The following is a 20,591-nucleotide window of genomic DNA, read 5'->3' as shown; positions in this document are numbered from 1 at the left end:
CTTCAGTTCATTGAGGTTTGTGGGCATTTGTTTATGCACAGCTCTCTTAAGGTCCAGCCACAGCATTTCAATCGGGTTGAGGTCTGGACTTTTGACTGCACCACCTTGAGAAAGGTCCCATTGGGGGACCGAAACGTCATTTTTTGTGTCTCTTTTTCAATACAAAGAACTTGTGATCAACTTACCTGTGTGCCGTCCCTTGATGTCGTGCTTCACCGGTATCGTATGGTGTATGTATATGTATATATATACACACACACACACACAGACACACACACACACACAGACACACACACAGACACGCATGAAAAAGAAAGTACATCCTCTGAATTCCATGGTTTTACATATCAGGACATAATAACAATCATCTGTTCCTTAGCAGGTCTTAAAATTAGGTAAATACAACCTCAGATGAACAACAACAAAACATGTTGAATGGCTTTGAAGCAAAAGGTGGCACTGTGTGCTCATTTGCATGTCATTTCCCAGAATCCCTTGCTGCAGTGAAAGTGCTGTGTGCTGGGTGATAATGGTGAAAGGCAGGACTGCAGACCTGCCTAAGACATGCAAATGAGCATACAGTAATATTTCCATTTGCTATATATATATATATATATAATTTATATATAGACACACACGAGACAGAGAGACACACACTATACTGCATGCACATGTTCTCTTTACCTCTGTTGCTATAAATACTTTACATTCTAAATGGTTTGTATATCTTATTGTTTATATCAGTTATACAGCTGATGGAAAATGTCTGAAAGTGCTTTTTCCGACCGTTTTCATATGAGTGCCTTTCCTTTTATATAACTTGTGGTTCCTATGAAATAACACACATTATCATACTTTGTCTGGTCAGAACATTGCAAACAGTAGGACAATCTTTTCATCCATAATAAGACACTTTACTAGTTATAAAGAATGACAATTTATTTTGTGGCGCTTACAATATAGTGTATAAATATATATTTATGTATATTTAATCTAGTTGGCAACAATACACCCGATCAAAACTATCACAGTTTAAGGAAGGATACCCCTTGTGTTGAGTCTTCTTTCACTTGTTGCTGCTTGGGGACATTGTTCACCAAAACATTGTGGCAAAATACGATGTCATTTTTAAGAGTAGTGAGTGCGACCACTAACTGGAGCCTTCGGTATAGAAAATGTTACTTTATTAAGTGGTCCTAAATGAAGACCACCCGGTGGTCAACACCACGAACGTTAATTAAATTGAAATTCCAGACAAATAAAGACCTCTCATCCACATTTCTCTCAGCCAGGCTGCTCAAGATTCTGCTTTACCATGTGTTCTATGTCCTAAAACATATAGCAGCTAAACACTGGATACGGGCTGAAGTTGTTATTCATCTGATCATTCTTGTGATGCAGTCCACTTCTACATTAATCTGTCTACTAAAAGTCTGCTTTTACTGCTTCAGTGTTGGAGGGCATTGCGATACAGTACAAAGAATTTCAGACTGGTCAAGCGCTGAATGAGTTTCCATAAGTACAAATCTAATTAGAGCTACATTTCCAACTTTAACTTCAGCCCTGGTGCTGCGTGATTGTAAAATGTTCCTTTCCACTGCAGTCCTTCTGTATCCACATATTCACCTTCTCCCGCCATCCTGTAAAAATAAAGAGCATGGGTGAGTCCTGATTCACTTTGACACACACTTCATGCATGAAATGCTCTAATTTGCTGTTCTAAATGTCTATTTCTGCTGCTGAATAGATTCTGCTCTTAAACTGCATTACATGTGACAGATTAATGTATATTCATAAAAACTGAAATGATATTTTAAATGTATTTAATTGGCAGCATACTTTGTGGTTAGTTAATTAACTCTCATTTGGTTGGATTCTGTGAATGAACAACACTTTCCGAACATATGACGATGATCCGAGACTCGTTTACTTTTTTCATTAATTGATCTGCTTCAGTCTGCCAAAGTCACTCTAAGGTGGTTATGTATCATTGGGGTCAATGCACTAAGGACATTTGGGAGCACTATTGACGCAAAGAGTGTGTCATTTTAATGTTGCGATCCCTGGCATCAATGTACCAAGGTTTTTTGCTACAAATCATGTGCGCCATCTTGCAATTCTGGGACTGTTATTAGAAGGATATATGGAGACTTTAACGCACAGACTAATGAAATGTATCAAATTGGGCACCTCTTTGTGTCACTTATTTCACCTTCAATCTGTGGTAAGAAAAAAAATAGTTCTCATGTGGTATAAGCCTTTTTGCTTAGACAACTGCACCAGTTGTCATGAAAAAACAAGTCCCCCAAACATTTGCATTTTTACAGTCTATTATATAAAACAAATGGATTTGCATAAAAAAATGTAAGTGTTCCTCACTTTTTTGGTGCCCAACGTTTGCTATCCGAGTGGCTAGCTTCACAACAACCAACCTTCAGCCCCTGTCCCTCACAATACATTTGGCCTCCACTCTCCCTTTCCCTTAAGGTCGTGAGCTTCCGGGAGCACTGACCTGCTTAACTATTATACAGGTTGTACTTTAAAATGTTGTAAGACGCACGCATTACTTCCTGTGTGCTTTATTTCGATTGTCTTTAACACCACTGTGGGATAAGTTGGCACTTTATAAATAACAACAAAGTATGCCAAAAATGCACAAGAAAGCGCACTGCCCAGGGAGACAGGTGAATAAAATGTAAAAATATTTATTGTCTATCAAACATTACAAAAAAGGAGGTGTGAACCCTCCAACGCGTTTCACGCAACACGGTACTTGAAGCATATGTTGAGCCTACTTTATAAAATAGGCCAACAGGAGAATGATGACCCTGCGGTTGTTACGGCGGAGACTTCCCAACTGATCATCTCATATATTTATGTGCCCTATATCAACTTACGTCTGTAAGTGATTTTTAACCGTTTTACGCTCATCAATTAAATCTACAGTCTACACTATGGGTTTTGCGCTTTTTTCTTTTTCTATAGTATCTATCTGGGCCTGCGGGTTGGATCTGGCGAAGAAAGCAGCATTACCCATATACTGTACCTACATTCATATTCTTTGATTGGACATTATTCAAAATTACATGTATTTTCAAGCTGGACTCTGATTGAATTATATACTGTGGTATTCCATAGGGGTATTATATCTATACATTTATTGTATATCTTGCATTTGCATCATTATCCCTATAGGCAGGAGCGGTAGCTGATTTAGTGTATTCAATATTTATTACACCATAAAGGTTTTTTTTACCCTTAATTTTATAATACATATACACTTTATAGGTTTTTTAGTTACATCAGCATTTTCTTATACTTTATTAATAAATTGACAAATGTGAAAAATTGCAGTTCTGACGTTTTGCCATTAGATTCTCTAGAACCGTTTAAGAAAGGAGGAATTAAATAGAAATAGCCGTATTAGTCTAGTTGCAATATTGCAGAATAAATTAGTACTGCACTATTAGGTGATATTTTTTTATTTGGACTAAAAATTGATATTATAGGACAAGCTTCCGAGGGTTCTACTGTCTTCCTCCGATCCCACTACTGATTTACAGAGATCCCACTACTGATTTACAGAGATCCCACTACTGATTTACAGAGATCCGACTACGGATTTACAGAGATCCCACTACTGATTTACAGAGATCCCACTACTGATTTACAGAGATCCCACTACTGATTTACAGAGATCCCACTACGGATTTACAGAGATGTAAAACCCAAGATAACAATCTAAGGCAGATGAGGTAGAGAAGGAATGGCAGAGGGAGTAGTGAATGAACAGACAGGGTATGAAAGGGGGGCAAATAGATTCACCTGAAAAATTGTTAAGAGTAATGTGACGGGAGAAGTCACTCCCTCTGGAGGGCAGAGAGGGCAAAAAAAAAGTAGTAAAATAACAAAGGAGGGAGAGGGAGTAGATAGTGTGATAACTTTTATTGGACCAACTGATAGTTGATCATTTATAAGCTTTCAAACCCCACAGGGTTCTTCATCAGGTACGTTCATCGAGTAGCTGATACTTGAAGAACCCTGTGAGGTTCGAAAACGTGTAACTTATCAATTACCTACCTCCTTTGTAATTTTACTACATAGAAGAAAGGATGAACACGGCTACTCACCCTTCTTACTCTGCTATGAAAGAGAAAGCAGTGTGACAGTGGACAGAGAATGACACAGAAGACACAATGTTACCAAGCCTGAAGAAGGCACCTGACAGTGCTGAAATCTTGCACTTTAAAAAGCTTTTTTTTATGACCATACCAAGTAATAAACCCCTTCTTTTGAACTGAAAAAGAAAAAATGACTAATAATGTTAATTCATTGGCTTGACGGAGCATTAAAAACAATAATTTAGAAATCACAAAGGTTTAATGAAAACAAGACAGGCTTTATGCATTTAAACAAAAAAAAACACTTTATAACGAAAAGGGAATGTGTGTTAGCTTTCTGTTTTTGTTTCAATACATGGTCACATTGCTGAAAATATAGTGACATATAAAAAATAATATATTGGGTGAGTTTACCCAAAAATGTTGAATTATGGTTTCATGTGCACTATTTTAGCAGGTGTCTAAGTGGCATTTATAGTTCTGTTATTGGAAAGATAAATGTACCAGAACCTTAATCAAAGAAAGTATAATTTGTATCTGAAATACATTAACTAACTCAGAATTAAATAGGTAAACATGATAGAAAAACACTTTCCCCACTCTCAGTTAGTATTCTAGCCCCATTCTTTTAATTTCATAATCACTATATCATTTCCCATAAACAAAGTGTCAGAATTCAATTCCTCTCAATTATCCCCACAAAACAACCCTGGCAATTATAAGTAAAGGGATTTAGACATTTCAAACAAGTGTACAACACATGCGCCGTGTTATAAAAATGACTTTGGTCTTTGACTTACTTGTTCTCGTCGAAGTTCCCTATATATTTGGCTCCATTGGGAAATATGTAAATACCTTTCCCATGAAACTTGTTGTCAGTGAACTCTCCTTCATAAACGGCTCCTGAAGGATGCTCGAGTTTTCCAGGGCCACTCATCTGTGTTAAACAGTGGGGATACTAAGTCTGCCAGGGGATGTTGATAAAAATGTTGACAAACATTCCATTTATACAATATGATAATATGGGCTCACTAGGGTGACCATACGTCCCAGGTTAGCTGGGACAGTCCTGGAGTTTCATTAAACATTCCGGTGTCCCGATAATTTTATCAAACTCATTAAAATATCCCGCTTTTTAGCTTTTCCCGATACATCCTCACTTAAAAGTATTAAAACCGTAAAAATAGACACTGCATGTTTTTATGCGATTGATCATATCAAAGAATATACCTTGGTAAACTCTAATTAAAGAATGTATTAATATAAACCAACCCCTCATTTTGCTGCACTCGAAAGTTTGTGTTATGTTAGAAAACTGAAATAAATCAACAATACAGCATAAATGGGGATGTTATTAGACAAATACTGTACCATTATGATATTTATTTTTAAGCAATGTCATTTGTTTCATAAATAATTTTGTAATGGGTCCCAGTTTCTACTTGTGAATATCTGGTCACCCTAGGTCTCAGTTACAGGTTCCCTGGAAATAAGGTGGGCTATTTGTGTGTGTGTTGTGGTGGGTTATTTGTTTATGTGTGTGGAGGGGGGTTATTTGTGTGTGTGTGTGTGGAGGGGGGTTATTTGTGTATGTGTGTGTGTGGAGGGGGGTTATGTGCGTGTGTGTGTGTGTGTGTGTGTGTGTGTGTGTGTGTGTAGGGGTGTTATTTGTGTGTGTTTGTGGAGGGGGGTTATTTGTGTGTGTGTGTGGAGGGGGGTTATTTGTGTGTGTGTGGAAGGAGGGTTATGTGTGTGTGTGTGTGTGTGTGTGTGTGTGTGTGTGTGTGTGTGTGTGTGTGTGTGTGTGTGTGTGTGTGTGTGTGTGTGTGTGTGTGTGTGTGTGTGTGTGTGTAGGGGTGTTATTTGTGTGTGTGTGTGTAGGGGTGTTATTTGTGTGTGTTTGTGGAGGGGGTTATTTGTGTGTATGTGTATGGAGGGGTGTGTGTGTGTGTGTGTGTGTGTGTGTGTGTGTGTGTGTGTGTGTGTGTGTGTGTGTGTGTGTGTGTGTGTGTGTGTGTGTGTGTGTTAGGGGGGTTGTGTGTGTGTAGTGGTGGTTTATTTGTTTATGTGTGTGGAGGCAGGTTATTTGTGTGTGTGTGTGTGGAGGGGGGTTATTTGTGTATGTGTGTGTGGAGGGGGGTTTGTGTGTGTTTGTGGAGGGTGTGTGTGTGTGTGTGTGTGTGTGTGTGTGTGTGTAGGGGGGTTATTTGTGTGTGTGGAGAGGGTTATTTGTGTGTGTGGAAGGAGGGTTATGTGTGTATGTGTGTGGTTGGGGGTTATTTGTGTGTGTATGTGTATGGAGGGGGGTTGTGTGTGTGTTAGGGGGGTTGTGTGCGTGTGGAGGGGGGTTATTTGTGTCTGTGTGGAAGGGGGTTGTGTTTGTGTGTGTGTGGAGGGGGGTTATGTGTGTGTGGAGGCGGGGTTATGTTTGTCTGCGTGTGTGGATGGGGGGTTGTGTGTGTGTGTGGAGGGGGGTTATTTGTGTGTGTGTGTGTGTGTGTGTGTGTGTGTCTGTGTGTGGAGGGGGCTTGTGTCTGTGTGTGGAAGGGGGTTTATTTGTGTTTGTGTGTGTTTGTGTGTGTATGTGTATGTATGGGGTTGTGTGTGTGTGTGTGTTGAAGGAGGGGTATTTGTGTGTGTATGTGTGTGGAGGGGGTTATGTGTGTGTGTGTGTGTGTGTGTGTGTTGAGGGGGGTTGTTTCTGTGTGTGAAGGGGGGGTATTTGTGTTTGTGTATGTGTGTGTATATGTGTGTGGAGGGGGGTTATTTATGTGTGTGTGGAGGGGGGGTTATTTGTGTTGTGTGTGTAGGGGGGTTATTTGTGTATGTGTGTGTAGATGTGGGTATTTGTGTGTGAGGGGGATTGTGTGTGGGGGGGATTGTGTGTGTGTGGGGGGGGGTTGTGAGGAAGAGTAAAAAAGGGGGAGAGGGGGGACAGTGGAGGGGAGAGAAATAGAGCGGGAGTGGAGAGGGGGACAGAGAAATATAGGGGGGTGAGAGCAAGGTTTGAGGAGGGGCGGGGGCCACTGATACGGGTACCCTGTGAAAACTCTAGATTTATTTTGCGTTTTTAATTTGGGGGGTTCTTTAAAAAAAATAGCAGGGAGACCAAAAAATGTTCTTACGCCACTGTCTTAGGGTACCCCGGGTGTGTGCCTTTTTCAGCACAGGCATCTCTCCCTAATTTATTTGGAGGGAGGTTTGAGGGAACATATATACATCTGGAGACACTACTAAATGGGAACTCTTCCTCCTTCTCCTCCGTTAACCCGTGCAGTTTGTCTCTTTTTACAAACGCGGTTTAAATTATGCGATTTTACCATACAGAATACTGATTTTTGGCTAGTTTGAATCCACGACTTATGACCATGTCAATCCGTGCAGTTTTATAAGATCTAACTCGCAGCTACTAGAATATCCCCCCTAAGCGGAGCTGCTTCATAAAACACATGCTGGATCCAGGTGACAGCTAAAGGGCCCATTTAAGTTAAAGCTGCAGTTCAGGCAATATCCTGCATGTGTGTTTTTTTTAAATAAATCAGTTCTGTAGTAAGAAAAAATACTTTTAGCATTTTCTGTTTTAAAAAAAAACAACTTTGAAAGACCTATTTTCTTGTATTCTATTTTAACAAGCATGCTTGTTCCTATAGCAACGATTTACATTCCCCATATTTAAAGATGTCGCCAAACTTTGCCGATCAATAGACGGAGAACGAATTGACCGGCAGCTATGCAGTTCTTTAGGAAATTAGAGATTGCCCACATGAAACTATTGAAGTAAAAAAATAAATAAAAAAAGACTGTACTGCAGCTTTATCCTGCCACAAGGTGTTTATGGAATCGCACCGCTTAGTAAACATAGGCTATTGTCTTTCTATTGAAGCAGCTTGGTGACTTTAGGGGTGTAAAACTATATGTTCCTATGCAACAATCAGGATTCCTGAGTGCAAGCAGTTTTCCACTGAAGCAATCAAATTAATCTCCCCCAAGAAGCAAACGTTGTTACCCTGTCATCCTTCCAGGACCCTGAGTAGGTAACTCCGTTTGGACTGGTATGAACTCCTGTTCCATTTCTCTCCAGTGACCCTGATGGTGTCCTGGTACACTCGCCGTCTGAAGTGAGACAGAAGTGCCGGCGTTATACTCTGCACCGCACCTCTGGAATGCCCATCCCCTCAATACCCGACTAGCACCCTCTCTATCCACCTTTAAGACCCACCTTAAGACCCACTTGCTTAAAGAAGCATACTGTATGAGTAGCTGTGGATAACAATGGACACATGATACATCAAGATTGGCCCCCTGCAGATGCACTTACCAGAATGCCCTCCTACTGTCTCTGTACATTCTTCCTACTTACCTACCAATTAGATTGTAAGCTCCTCGGAGCAGGGACTCCTCTTCCTTAATGTTACTTTTATGTCTGAAGCACTTATTCCCATGACCTGTTATTTATATTATCTGTTATTTATATGATTACCCCGTGTATTACTACTGTGAAGCGCTATGTACATTAATGGCGCTATATAAATAAAGACATACAATACAAAGGAAGGGTTGACAGTGTAGTGTAGGATCTGCATTTTTGGTTATACCTTGACGTTTGGTATGCAGGCTTACGACGCTTTGGCCAAAGGGTTAAACTAAGTAACCAAGTTTATTATTATTATTATTGAAGTATTTAAACTTTATACTATTTACCATATATGTTTTGTCAATTGGATGGAGTATTGGGCACCCCTGTCTTTTGTTGCATACAATACAATAAAATTATCACCACATGTGCTACAAAAAGTAGCAGTGAGAGTTTTATCTAAGGGTAAAGTCTCACACTTTCCATCAACAGCAATATTAGTGCCTGCTTAGCAATTAGTCAACTTGTAAAACTGTTTCCCGAGCTAGTGTTATAGAGAGTTCTCAAACGTACCATTTTTATTTTCTTGTGTATCATTTTAATGCAGAAATAACAGAAATTCTAACGGAGTAAATTAAATGTAAATATGTCTAATAGGTCATATGGAAGGTAAAATGCTAAGTCTAAGTGTGACTACACATTACAGGGATTTCAAATATTCAAACCTGACTTGACAATGGCCATTTAAATTAAAATAATTAGCTGTAAAATAACGTCTCTCTGTTACTTGCTTTTTCATTTAGCTGGGAAGACAGGTCACTTTGTTGGTGGGAAGGCTGCAAATCCAGACATTTCTAGTGTGTGCTTAGCTGGTCCTATTGCCGTGCTTATTACATATTTCCCATTGTTTTGTATACAGTTACAGCATCATCATCCCCCCAAAAAAGGTTCAACGGTCAGGGTATCTTACCATATCTGTCTCCATTTGGGAACACAAATGATATCTGGAAGATTTCAGGGGCTGTGCAAAACAAACGAAAAAAGTATGAGGCGTGCACTACATTTCTCATACCGTGTCTTCATATATCTTTCCGACCATGAGGAGCACAAAACACTTTAAACGTATACTTTACACATACAAGTAGCCAAGGGAGGTGTGTGAGTCTAGCACTATACTTCTAGAGTTCTAGTGCATGAAAGCTGCAAAAATGTAAGAAAATGTCGTATTATTATTATTATATGTGGTGCTGCAGCACTAACTTCTATTCTCTGTGGTTTTGAAATAACGTGCACACATTTAAGTGACTATTACAAATACGCTGAATTTAACATTCACCAAGTTTGGAGATTTGGAATATCTGGCCAATCCGTAGCACAAAATAACTATTATTTAGACAAGACGTCACCTATTCTTTTAAGATGGCGTAAAGCATTTCAAATGCAATGTACAAAGCAGCTCAAAGACTAAACTTCATATGCACTTGTAATCATTCTTTCACCAGTGATTGTAAAAAAAGTGCCTTATAAAAATAGTGGTGGCGGGCCTCAGTCCACCAAATTCTAGACCCTTGTTAAACAGAACCTTTGTATGCGACATGTGTGAAAAGTCGGGTGCTTTCAACGATATTAGATTTACCGTCCATTCTTTGCCCTTGGATTTGGCAGTTAAAAATGTGGGCGAATACGCTTAGATCTGCCGTCATATTCACCCCGCCCTCGCTTTCTGCGAATGTCAAAACATCCGACGATGTTTTTATATATGTTTCGACATTCGCTTCGCACACAAAGCGCCTCCCACTTTCTCACTATTCTTCAGATTATTGTGAGAGAGGGTAGGGAGCAGGGTGTGGTGGGCTGGGGGCTAGGTAGGGACTAGGGAAGTATTTGCAACTTTGCAGGGGGTGCGCATGCAAATGTTTTTGATTGGAAAACAAAAAAGAGGCGAAGGTGCCGATTTGAGATTGAGCCGCGAATATCTGCGCCTGCAAAGAAACGCCACATTCGTGGCAAGGGCGAATGTCTGCCTATGTTTAAAGCAGCATGCATTGGTTTAAGGGTTGTTCATGTAATGTGAGCTTGAGACAAAAGGTGGCACTGTGTGCTCATTTGCATGTCATTTCCCAGAATCCCTTGCTGCAGTGGAAGTGCTGTGTGCTGGGTGATAATGGTGAAAGGCAGGGTTGCAGACCTGTCGGAGACATGCAAATGAGCATACACTAATATTTACAGTTGCTATATATATAGATAGATATTTTTTTTTGATGTTGGGAGAATCGTGTGTTGTATGTGCTCGCAAATCTCCCACCTTCAACACCCACCAACACCAACGGTATACACTCCCCCTCCACACACCCCATTTGTAAAGCGCTGTATACACTGTGGGCGCTTTATACATTTATATTTACACACATACACACACTCTTACATCACAAACATTCAGAGACCATTTAACACCTAAAGTTATAAATCACATACTGCACAGGGGGGAGGGATAGGTTTCATCCACAGATAACATTCCAGGCTGTTTTAAAGTTACATAGTTACATACTTACATAGTAGATGAGGTTGAAAAATGACATACGTCCTTCAAGTTCAACCTATGCTAAATTTAGACAACAGATATTTTATCCTATATCTATACTAACTTATTGATCCAGAGGAAGGCAAACAAAAATCCCCAGTGTCATATCATCCAATGATATCTCATATGGGGAAAAATAAATTCCTTCCTAACTCCAAGAATTGGCAATCGGATTAATCCCTGGATCAACATCCTTCCCATGTATACTTATTTGGTATATCCCTGTATACCTTTCCTTTCTAAAAAAGATGTCCAACCTTTTTTTGAACAAATCTTTTGTATCTGCCATCACAGTCTCCATGGGTAATGAATTCCACAATTTAACTGCCATTACTGTAAAGAACGCTTTCCTTTGTTGCTGATGAAATCTTCTTTCTTCCAACCTTAAGGGATGCCCCTGAGTCCTTTGTACTGCCCGTGTGATGAATAGTTCTTTTGAAAGCTACTTGTATTGTCCCGAAAATATTTGTATATAGTTATCATAGCCCATAGACGCCTCTTTTCTAAGGTAAATAAATCTAATTTAGCTAGCCTCTCCCCATAAGTTAGATTGTCCATCCCCTTTATTAATTTGGTGGCCGTTCTCTGCACTCTCTCTAGTTCCAGAATGTATTTTCTAAGGAGTGGTGCCCAAAATTGTACTCCATATTCAAGGTGTGGTCTTACTAATGCTTTGTAAAGGGGCATAATTATGTTCACTTCCCTTCCATCCATTGACTGTTTTATGCAAGATAAGATCTTGTTTGCCTTTGCAGCTACTGCATGACATTGGGCACTATTGCTAAGCCAGCTGTCTACAAGCACTACTAAATCCTTCTCCATCAAGGATTCCCCCAATTTATCCCCATTTAATTTGTAAATCGCCTGTTTATTCTTGCATCCCAAATGTATAACCTTACATTTATCTGTATTAAACCTCATCTGCCATTTACCTGCCCACGTTTCCAGTGTCCCCAAGTCCTTCTGGAGAGAAATTACATCCTGCTCTGATTCTACTACCTTACACAATTTAGTATCATCAGCAAAGATGTAGACTTTGCTCTCGATGCCAAACTCAAGGTCATTAATAAACAAGTTAAAAAGCAGGGGTCCCAGTACCGATCCCTGAGGTACTCCACTCACGACTTTAGCCCAACCTGAAAAAGTTCCATTTATGAACACCCTCTGTTGTCTGTCCTTCAACCAGTTTTCATTCTAGGGGCATATATTATTACTGAGTCCAATTTGCTTTATGTTGTACACCAACCTCCTGTGTGAAACCGTATCAAAAGCCTTTGCAAAATCTAAGTAGACCACATCAACTGCGTTACCCTGATCCAAATTCCTACTTACCTCCTCAAAGAAACAAATAAGGTTAGTTTGGCATGATCTAACCTTCATAAATCCATACTGACTATTACTAACAATTTTGTTTTCCATTAGGTATTTCTGAATATTATCCCGTATTAAACCTTCAAGTAGTTTCCCAACTATTGAAGTCAGGCTTACAGGTCTGTAATTCCCCAGTTGTGATCTAGCTCCCTTTTTAAATATAGGCACCACATCTGCTTTACGCCAATCTTGTGGTACTGAGCCTGTGGAAATTGAGTCCTTGAATATTAAATATAATGGTTTGGCTATTACTGAACTTAACTCCTTGAGAACTCTTGGATGTATGCCATCGTAAAGTAAATCTTTTCTTGCTTTATCCATTGTAACACCACCCGAAGAAGAGATCACTGTATCTCGAAAACTCGCACAAAAAAAGCATTTCGTTAGCCACAGAACGGTATTGAGTATTTGTTTTGATTACATATAAATAAAATGGAAATAGCCATGTTAGTCCAGTTGTGATAGGGCAGAATAAATGAGTTCTTCAGTGTTAGGTGATGCCTTTTTTATTTGGGCTAACAATTTATGTCATAGGACAAGCTTTCGAGAGTTCTCCTCTCTTCCTCAGGTCGGCAATACTGATTAACAAAGGAATATGGCTAAAACAGTGTTGGGGAGAGCAGGGGGAAAAAAACAACAGAGATGTACTGTAGATAAGGTATGGTGAGAAAGTGTTTGAAGACATGGAATGGTACGAGGAACAGCATGGAGGGGGTAGGGGATGCGATGGGCTGGGGGGGGGGGGGAGGTGTGGATAAGAAGAGAGGCAGGCAGGATGATTACAAATAATTATGATAGTGTGTGAGAAACCCCATATCCGTATTAAGTCCTTTTGTTTTGGTGTCAAAGAGTCTTATCATTCTGAGCTCAAATGTTTCCTGTTCTTGGGTGGGTTTAAACATTCCATTGAGGATTTTCATTTTTAAATCATTTATGGAATGATCTGGTTGTGAGAAATTATGTACTGTGCAACAACACACGTTGCAAACTCTGCAAACATATGTGCCAAGATCCCACAGCCAGTCACAACCATGGAACACTCAATGTTAAAAGACCATACTGCTGCACATCCAGGAACGTGGTTTATATCAGCGGTGCGCAAACTGGGGGGCGGGAGAATTTGCAGAGGGGGCGCGGGGTGTTACAGAGGCCTCACGCTCTTCCCCCAGGCATTTAATTTAATGCCGGGGGAGGCGTGAGGCCTCTGTACCCTCACTTACCTCGGGCAGCCGGGACTTCCTTTGACGCCGCGGGGTCATGTGACGGCACGCGTTGCGCGTCAAATGATGTGGTGGGGTCACATGACGTGACCCGTAACGTCATTTGAAGCCGTGCCTTCGGGGGAGGGGGGCGCGAACGCTGCGGCTCCCAGGAAGGGGGCCGCAACTGAAAAAGTTTGCGCATTGCTGGTTTATATGATTCAATGCAACAAATGTGACCAAGGATGCTACATTGGGGAAACCAGCCAAAAATTACAAGGAAGAATGAATATGCACAGACACTCTATACTCCATCACGAAGAAGGAAGATACTGCTCACCTGTGGGACATCACTTCTCACAACCAGATCATTCCATAAATGATCTAAAAATCAAAATCCTCAATGGAATGTTTAAAAGCACCCAAGAACGGAAAACATTTGAACTCAGAATGATAAGACTCTTTGACACCAAAACCAAAGGACTTAATGCGGACATGGGTTTTCTCACACCCTATCAAAATTGTTTGTAATTATCCTGCCTGTCTCTCTTCTTATCCACACCTTCCCCACCCTCCACAGCATCCCCTTCCCCCTCCATGCTGTTACTTGTCACCCTTCCATGTCTTCAAACACTTTCTCACCCCATCTTATCTACAATACATATCTGTTGTCCCCCCCCCCCTGATCTCCCAAACACTGTTTTAGCCATATTCCTTTTTTAATCAGTATTGTTGACCTGAGGAAGAGAGGAGAACTTTCGATTATTGTCCTATGACATAAATTGTTAACCCAAATAAAAAAAGGTATCACCTAATACTGAAGAACCTTGAGAGAGAGAGAGAGAGAGAGAGAGAGAGAGAGAGAGAGAGAGAGAGAGAGAGAGAGAGAGAGAGAGAGAGAGAGAGAGAGAGATAATGCCAATATGAATAACATAATAATAATAATAATAATAATAATAATAAATATATAATAATAACAATATAATAATAGTAATAATAATAATAAATATATAATAATAATAAGTATTAAATATCATCATTGCATTAGAATGAATGTGTTAATCTTAATATATAAAATCAAAGGTTGGTACTAGCTGCGGTGAATGTGATTGGTCCGTGGCCAGCACGACTGTCATTGCCCAAGAGGTACGCCCCACTGTGACACACACCGCCCATACGACTGTCATTGGCCAAAACTTACACTGACATCACTCACACACACCTACTTCACTGTCACACACTTGCACTGACAGCATACCCCCAAAGAAGCCCTGCAGAGTCATTGGTAAGTTCATCTCGCACTCTCACCCCTGTGTTTAGACACACACACACACACACACACACACACACACACACACACACACACACACACACACACACACACACACACACACACACACACACACACCAATGCCCTGCAGAGTCCTTGGTAAGTTCATCTGACACTCTCACCCCTGTGTGCACACACACACACTTTACATATGCCCACTTTCCAATGGCCACTGTCATCCCATCATACACACACAACACACAGATGACATTTTTATATATGCCCACATGCCCACTTTAACATTCCCCTTTTTGTATATAAACACTTTACATATGCCCACTTTCCAATGGCCACTTTTAAATGCACCACTTTGAAATGCACCACTTTCAAATTCCCCTGCACACACACACACACACACTTTACATATGCCCACTTTCCAATGGCCACTGTCATCCCATCATACACACACAACACACACTTGACATTTTTATATATGCCCACATGCCCACTTTAACATTCCCACTTTCCAATGGCCACTTTGAAATGCACCACTTTCAAATTCCCCTTCCTACATATTCATATGTCCACTTTAACATTCCCCTTTTTGTATATGAACACTTTACATATGCCCACTTTCCAATGGCCACTTTAAAATGCAGCACTTTCTAATTCCCCTTCCTACAATGCCCACTTTCTCACTTTCTCCATCCTGTGTAAACACTTCAAATCATAACCGCCAGCTTTACTTTACCTACGCACTTACTGTCATCCCATCATACACACACAACACACACACTTTACATATTTCTATATGCCCACATGGCCACTTTAACATTGCCCTTTTTGTATATGATACACACAGCACAGACTTTACATATTAATATGCCCACTTTCTCACTTTCTCCATCACTTTATCACTTTCTCCATCCTGTGTAAACACTTTAAATCATAACCGCCAAATCATAACCGCCAGCTTAACCTACGCACTTTTTATAAAATGGCCGTACCAGCAACTCACATGTGCGCTCCGCACATTACCTTGATCCGCTCAACTACTACATTATTCTGTACTTCCCGCATTAAATCATCACCGCTACCTTTAAAATGCCTTTCAAATGGCCGCACACCAACACTGGAACACTCTACCACTTCACTTTCTATCATAACCGCCACCTTTACCTACGCACTTAATTCTTATATTGGTTTTTAAAATGGCAGCAACAGCAAGTGACATGTGCGCTCCGCACATTACCTACGCACTTACCAATACTTTTATAAAATGGCCGCTGCCCGCAACACCAAATCACATGTGCTCCGGTCAACTAATACAATATTCAGTACTTGCCGCATTCAATAATCAACGCTACCTTTACCTCAAATGCCCGCAACACCCTACTCACACTGGAACACTGTACCACTTCATGCCGCAACACCAACTCACATGTGCTCCGGTCAAGTAATAAAATATTCACTACATTACCTACATGCCGCAACACCAACTCACATGTGCTACGGTCAACTAAGAAAATATTCACTACTTGCCGCATTCAATTATCACCGATACCTTTACCTACTTTACCTACTCAACTCTCCCCCTCCCCGCTCCAAATCACCTCCCCCCCCCCCCCAAATCACCTCTCCCCGCTCCAAATCACCTCTCCCCCCTCCCCGCTCCAAATCACCTCTCCCCCCTCCCCGCTCCAAATCACCTCTCCCCCCTCCCCGCTCCAAATCACCTCTCCCCCCTCCCCGCTCCAAATCACCTCTCCCCCTCCCCGCTCCAAATCACCTCTCCCCCTCCCCAGCGGCATCACCTCTCCCCCCTCCCCGCTCCAAATCACCTCTCCCCTTCCCCAGCGGCATCACCTCTCCCCCCCCCGGCGGGGGAACAGGCAGCTGCCACGCGGCGCGTAAGATGGCGGACCCCCTTCCTCCCTCGCGGCGCCGAGTCAGACGATGGCGGCGCACGGAAGTACAGGTAGGTGTCGCTCCCCCACCTCCGGCGCCAAACGGAACTGAGAAAGGGCGCATCAACTGAGACGTGTGTGTGTGTGTGTGTGTATGTGTGTGTGTCTCACTGTCCCCCCCCTCCTGTCCACTGACCCACCCTCCTGTCCACTGCCCCCCCCTCCTGTCCACTGTCCCCCCCTCCTGTCCACTGTCCCCCCCTCCTGTCCACTACCCCCCCCCCCCTCCTGTCCACTGCCCCCCCTCCTGTCCACTGCCCCCCCTCCTGTCCACTGCCCCCCCTCCTGTCCACTGCCCCCCCTCCTGTCCACTGCCCCCCCCTCCTGTCCACTGCCCCCCTCCTGTCCACCGCCCCCCCCTCCTGTCCACCGCCCCCCCCTCCTGTCCACCGCCCCCCCTTCCTGTCCACCGCCCCCCCCTCCTGTCCACCTCCCCCCCCTCCTGTCCACCTCCCCCCCTCTCCTGTCCACCACTGCCCCCCCTCCTGTCCACTGCCCCCCCTTCCTGTCCACTGCCCCCTCCTGTCCACCTCCCCCCCTCCCCCTCTCCTGTCCACTGCCCCCCCTCCTGTCCACTGTCCGTCCCTCCTGTCCACTGTCCCCCCCTCCTGTCTACTGTCCCCCCCCCCCTCCTTTCCACTGTCCCCCCCTCCTGTCTACTGTCCGTCCCCCCCTCCTTTCCACTGTCCGTCCCTCCTGTCCACTGTCCCCCCATCCTGTCCACTGTCCGTCCCCCCCCCTCCTGTCCACTGTCCGTCCCCACACCCTCCTGTCCACTGTTCACCCCCCCCCCCCCTCCTGTCCACTGTTCGTCCCTCCCCTCTGGGGAACACGGAGAGAGAAGGGAGCGGGAAATTTTACTCACGGGCAACGCCAGGTCTCTCTCCCCCTCGCCTCTACAACTCACCTCTCTCCCTCCCCGCCGCCGCTCCAACTGGAACAGATGGCGGCGCCCGGAAGGACCCCCTTCCTCCCTCGCGGCGCCCAGTGAGAAGATGGCGGTGCCCGGAACTACAGGTACATGTCGCGTGTGTCGCTCCCCCACTTCCCCCCCCCCCACTTCTCCCCCCCCTCCCCACTTCTCCCCCCCTCCCCACATCTCCCCCCCTCACCCCCCCTCCCCACTTCTCCCCCCCTCACCCCCCCTACCCCCCACCTCCCACAGCACGCTCTCTATGGCTCAACATCCCCGAGGAGCAGGAGGAGGGCGGCAGGGACTTAATGCTGCTAGGTGAGGAAATGCAGGGGGAGGAATCCATGCCTTTGAGGTGCCCCCCCCCTGCCTTTGACGCCACCCCCCCTGCCTTTGACGCCACCCTCCCCTCTCCCTTTGATGCCCCCCTCATTTTGACGCCCCCCCCTCCCTTTGACGCCCCCCCCTGCCTTTGACGCCCCCCCCTGACTTTGACGCCCCCCCCCTGCCTTTGACGCCCCCCCCTGCCTTTGACGCCCCCCCCTGCCTTTGACGCCTCCCCTCCCCTGACTCCCCTCCCTGGTGCTCCCCTCCCCGGCGCTCCACTCACATCACCTCCCACACACTGACTGACACACACAACTTACTGACACACACACACGCTGACTGACGCACGCACACTAAATGACGCGCGCACACACACTGACTGACACACACACTGACTGACACACTGACACTGACTCACACACACACACTAACTGACGCGCGCACACACACACACACACACTGACTGACACACACACTGACTGACACACACACCGACTGACACACACACACCGACTGACACACACACACCGACTGACACACACACACTGACTGCCGCACGCGCACACACCCCCACACACACACACACTGACTGCTGCACGCGCACACACACTGACTGACTGCCGCACGCACACACTGACTGACGCGCACACAAACCCTGACTGACGCACACACGCACGCACACACTGACTGAGGCACACACACACGCACACACTGACTGTGTGTGCGTCAGTCAGTCTGTGTGTGTTTGTGTTTCTGCCTCAGACTCACTGACGCGCGCGCAAACACACAGTGACTGACGCACACACGCTACATGAAGCTGTAAAGGAGGGAGGGAGGGGGGGGGACTGGATTGATGTGAATGGGGGACAAACAGAGAGAGGGGGGAGGAGGGAGAGAGGAACGGGAACATTACATCCCGGGCAACGCCGGGTCTCTCAGCTAGTATTATATAATAATGATGATACATTATTGTATACTTATGTATTTATGGCTATTACTATGTCTTTACATCCCCTCCCTACTGCTGGCTGCGGCGGCTCTCTCACCCTCCGTGGCTTCCGTGGCCAGACCGGGCCACGCCGCCTCCATCTGCTGCCAGGCTGCTGCAGGCTGGGGGACGCCGCGCTGCGTTACCATGGTGACGAGATCCGCCACCCATCACAGAGCACGGAGGCCGGGCAGGAAGCTGGGGTGTGACGTCAGGAGAGAGAGAGCGAGCGCGAGCCAACAGAGGCGGGGGGCGGGGCGCCGGCGGAGAGGGGAGTCACCTGGTCAGACAGGAAGAAGACGCCGGGTACAGGGAGACAGGAGTGAGTACAGTGCTGTGTGTAACACATGTAAAGGGGGGTCATGTAGCATGTGTGTAACACATGTAATGGGGTGTCATGTGGGATATGTATCACGTGTAATGGGGTGACATGTGGGATATGCATCCCATGTAATGGGGTGTCATGTGGGATATGCATCACATGTAATGGGGTGACATGTGGGATATGCATCACATGTAATGGGGTGACACGGGATATGTATCACATGTAATGGGGTGACATATGGGAAGGATGTGTATCACATGTAACGGGGTGACATATGGGATGTGTATCACATGTAATGGGGTGACATATGGGATGTGTATCACATGTAATGGGGAGACACGGGATATGTATCACATGTAATGGGGTGACATGGGATATGTATCACATGTAATGGGGTGACATGGGATATGTATCACATGTAATGGGATGACATATGGGATGTGTGTCACATGTAATGGGATGACATATGGGATGTGTATCACATGTAATGGACATATGGCATGTGTGTCACATGTAATGGGGTGACACATGGGATGTGTGTGTCACATGTAATGAGGTGACACATGGGATGTGTGTGTCACATGTAATGAGGTGACACATGGGATGTGTGTCACATGTAATGGGGTGACACATGGGATGTGTGTGTCACATGTAATGGGGTGACACATGGGATGTGTGTGTCACATGTAATGGGGTGACACATGGGATGTGTGTGTCACATGTAATGGGGTGACACATGGGATGTGTGCGTCACATGTAATGGGGTGACACATGGGATGTGTGCGTCACATGTAATGGGGTGACACATGGGATGTGTGCGTCACATGTAATGGGGTGACACATGGGATGTGTGCGTCACATGTAATGGGGTGACACATGGGATGTGTGCGTCACATGTAATGGGGTGACACATGGGATGTGTGCGTCACATGTAATGGGGTGACACATGGGATGTGTGCGTCACATGTAATGGGGTGACACATGGGATGTGTGCGTCACATGTAGAGGGGTGACACATGGGATGTGTGCGTCACATGTAGAGGGGTGACACATGGGATGTGTGCGTCACATGTAGAGGGGTGACACATGGGATGTGTGTGTCACAGTGTGTGTAATTTTCCATTTTATTGTTACAATTATTCAGGTAGCTGTGTTTATAATAAAAGCCACAGTAA

At 44.2% G+C, this 20,591-nt stretch overlaps 2 protein-coding genes across 3 annotated transcripts in view; one reads left to right on the top strand and one right to left on the bottom strand.

Annotated features, from left to right (window-relative positions):
- Nucleotides 1–913: 913 nt before the first annotated feature.
- MORN2 (MORN repeat containing 2) lies at nucleotides 914–19,296 on the bottom strand. The gene is made up of 5 exons (XM_075596427.1): nucleotides 19,150–19,296; nucleotides 9,446–9,496; nucleotides 8,128–8,234; nucleotides 4,922–5,058; nucleotides 914–1,640 (listed from the first exon to the last, which is right to left on the bottom strand). Exons 1-5 carry the CDS (start codon nucleotides 19,238–19,240, stop codon nucleotides 1,538–1,540), a joined length of 489 nt encoding a protein of 162 aa, XP_075452542.1. The 5' UTR covers nucleotides 19,241–19,296; the 3' UTR covers nucleotides 914–1,537.
- Nucleotides 19,297–19,331: 35 nt separating this feature from the next.
- DHX57 (DExH-box helicase 57) overlaps nucleotides 19,332–20,591 on the top strand; it is a 51,832-nt gene continuing 50,572 nt past the window's right edge. The window contains exon 1 of one of the 2 annotated variants that reach the window (XM_075596421.1): nucleotides 19,332–19,413. The gene's annotated coding sequence lies outside the window, so the exon portion shown is untranslated. The remainder of the gene's footprint in view (nucleotides 19,414–20,591) is intronic. The other variant, XM_075596420.1, reaches the window with a different exon arrangement.

Source organism: Ascaphus truei, chromosome 4, assembly GCF_040206685.1.
Source record: "Ascaphus truei isolate aAscTru1 chromosome 4, aAscTru1.hap1, whole genome shotgun sequence".
NCBI lineage: Eukaryota > Metazoa > Chordata > Amphibia > Anura > Ascaphidae > Ascaphus > Ascaphus truei.
The sequence above is the reverse complement of the archived record's forward strand: the minus strand, read 5'-3'. Positions and strand labels throughout refer to the sequence as shown.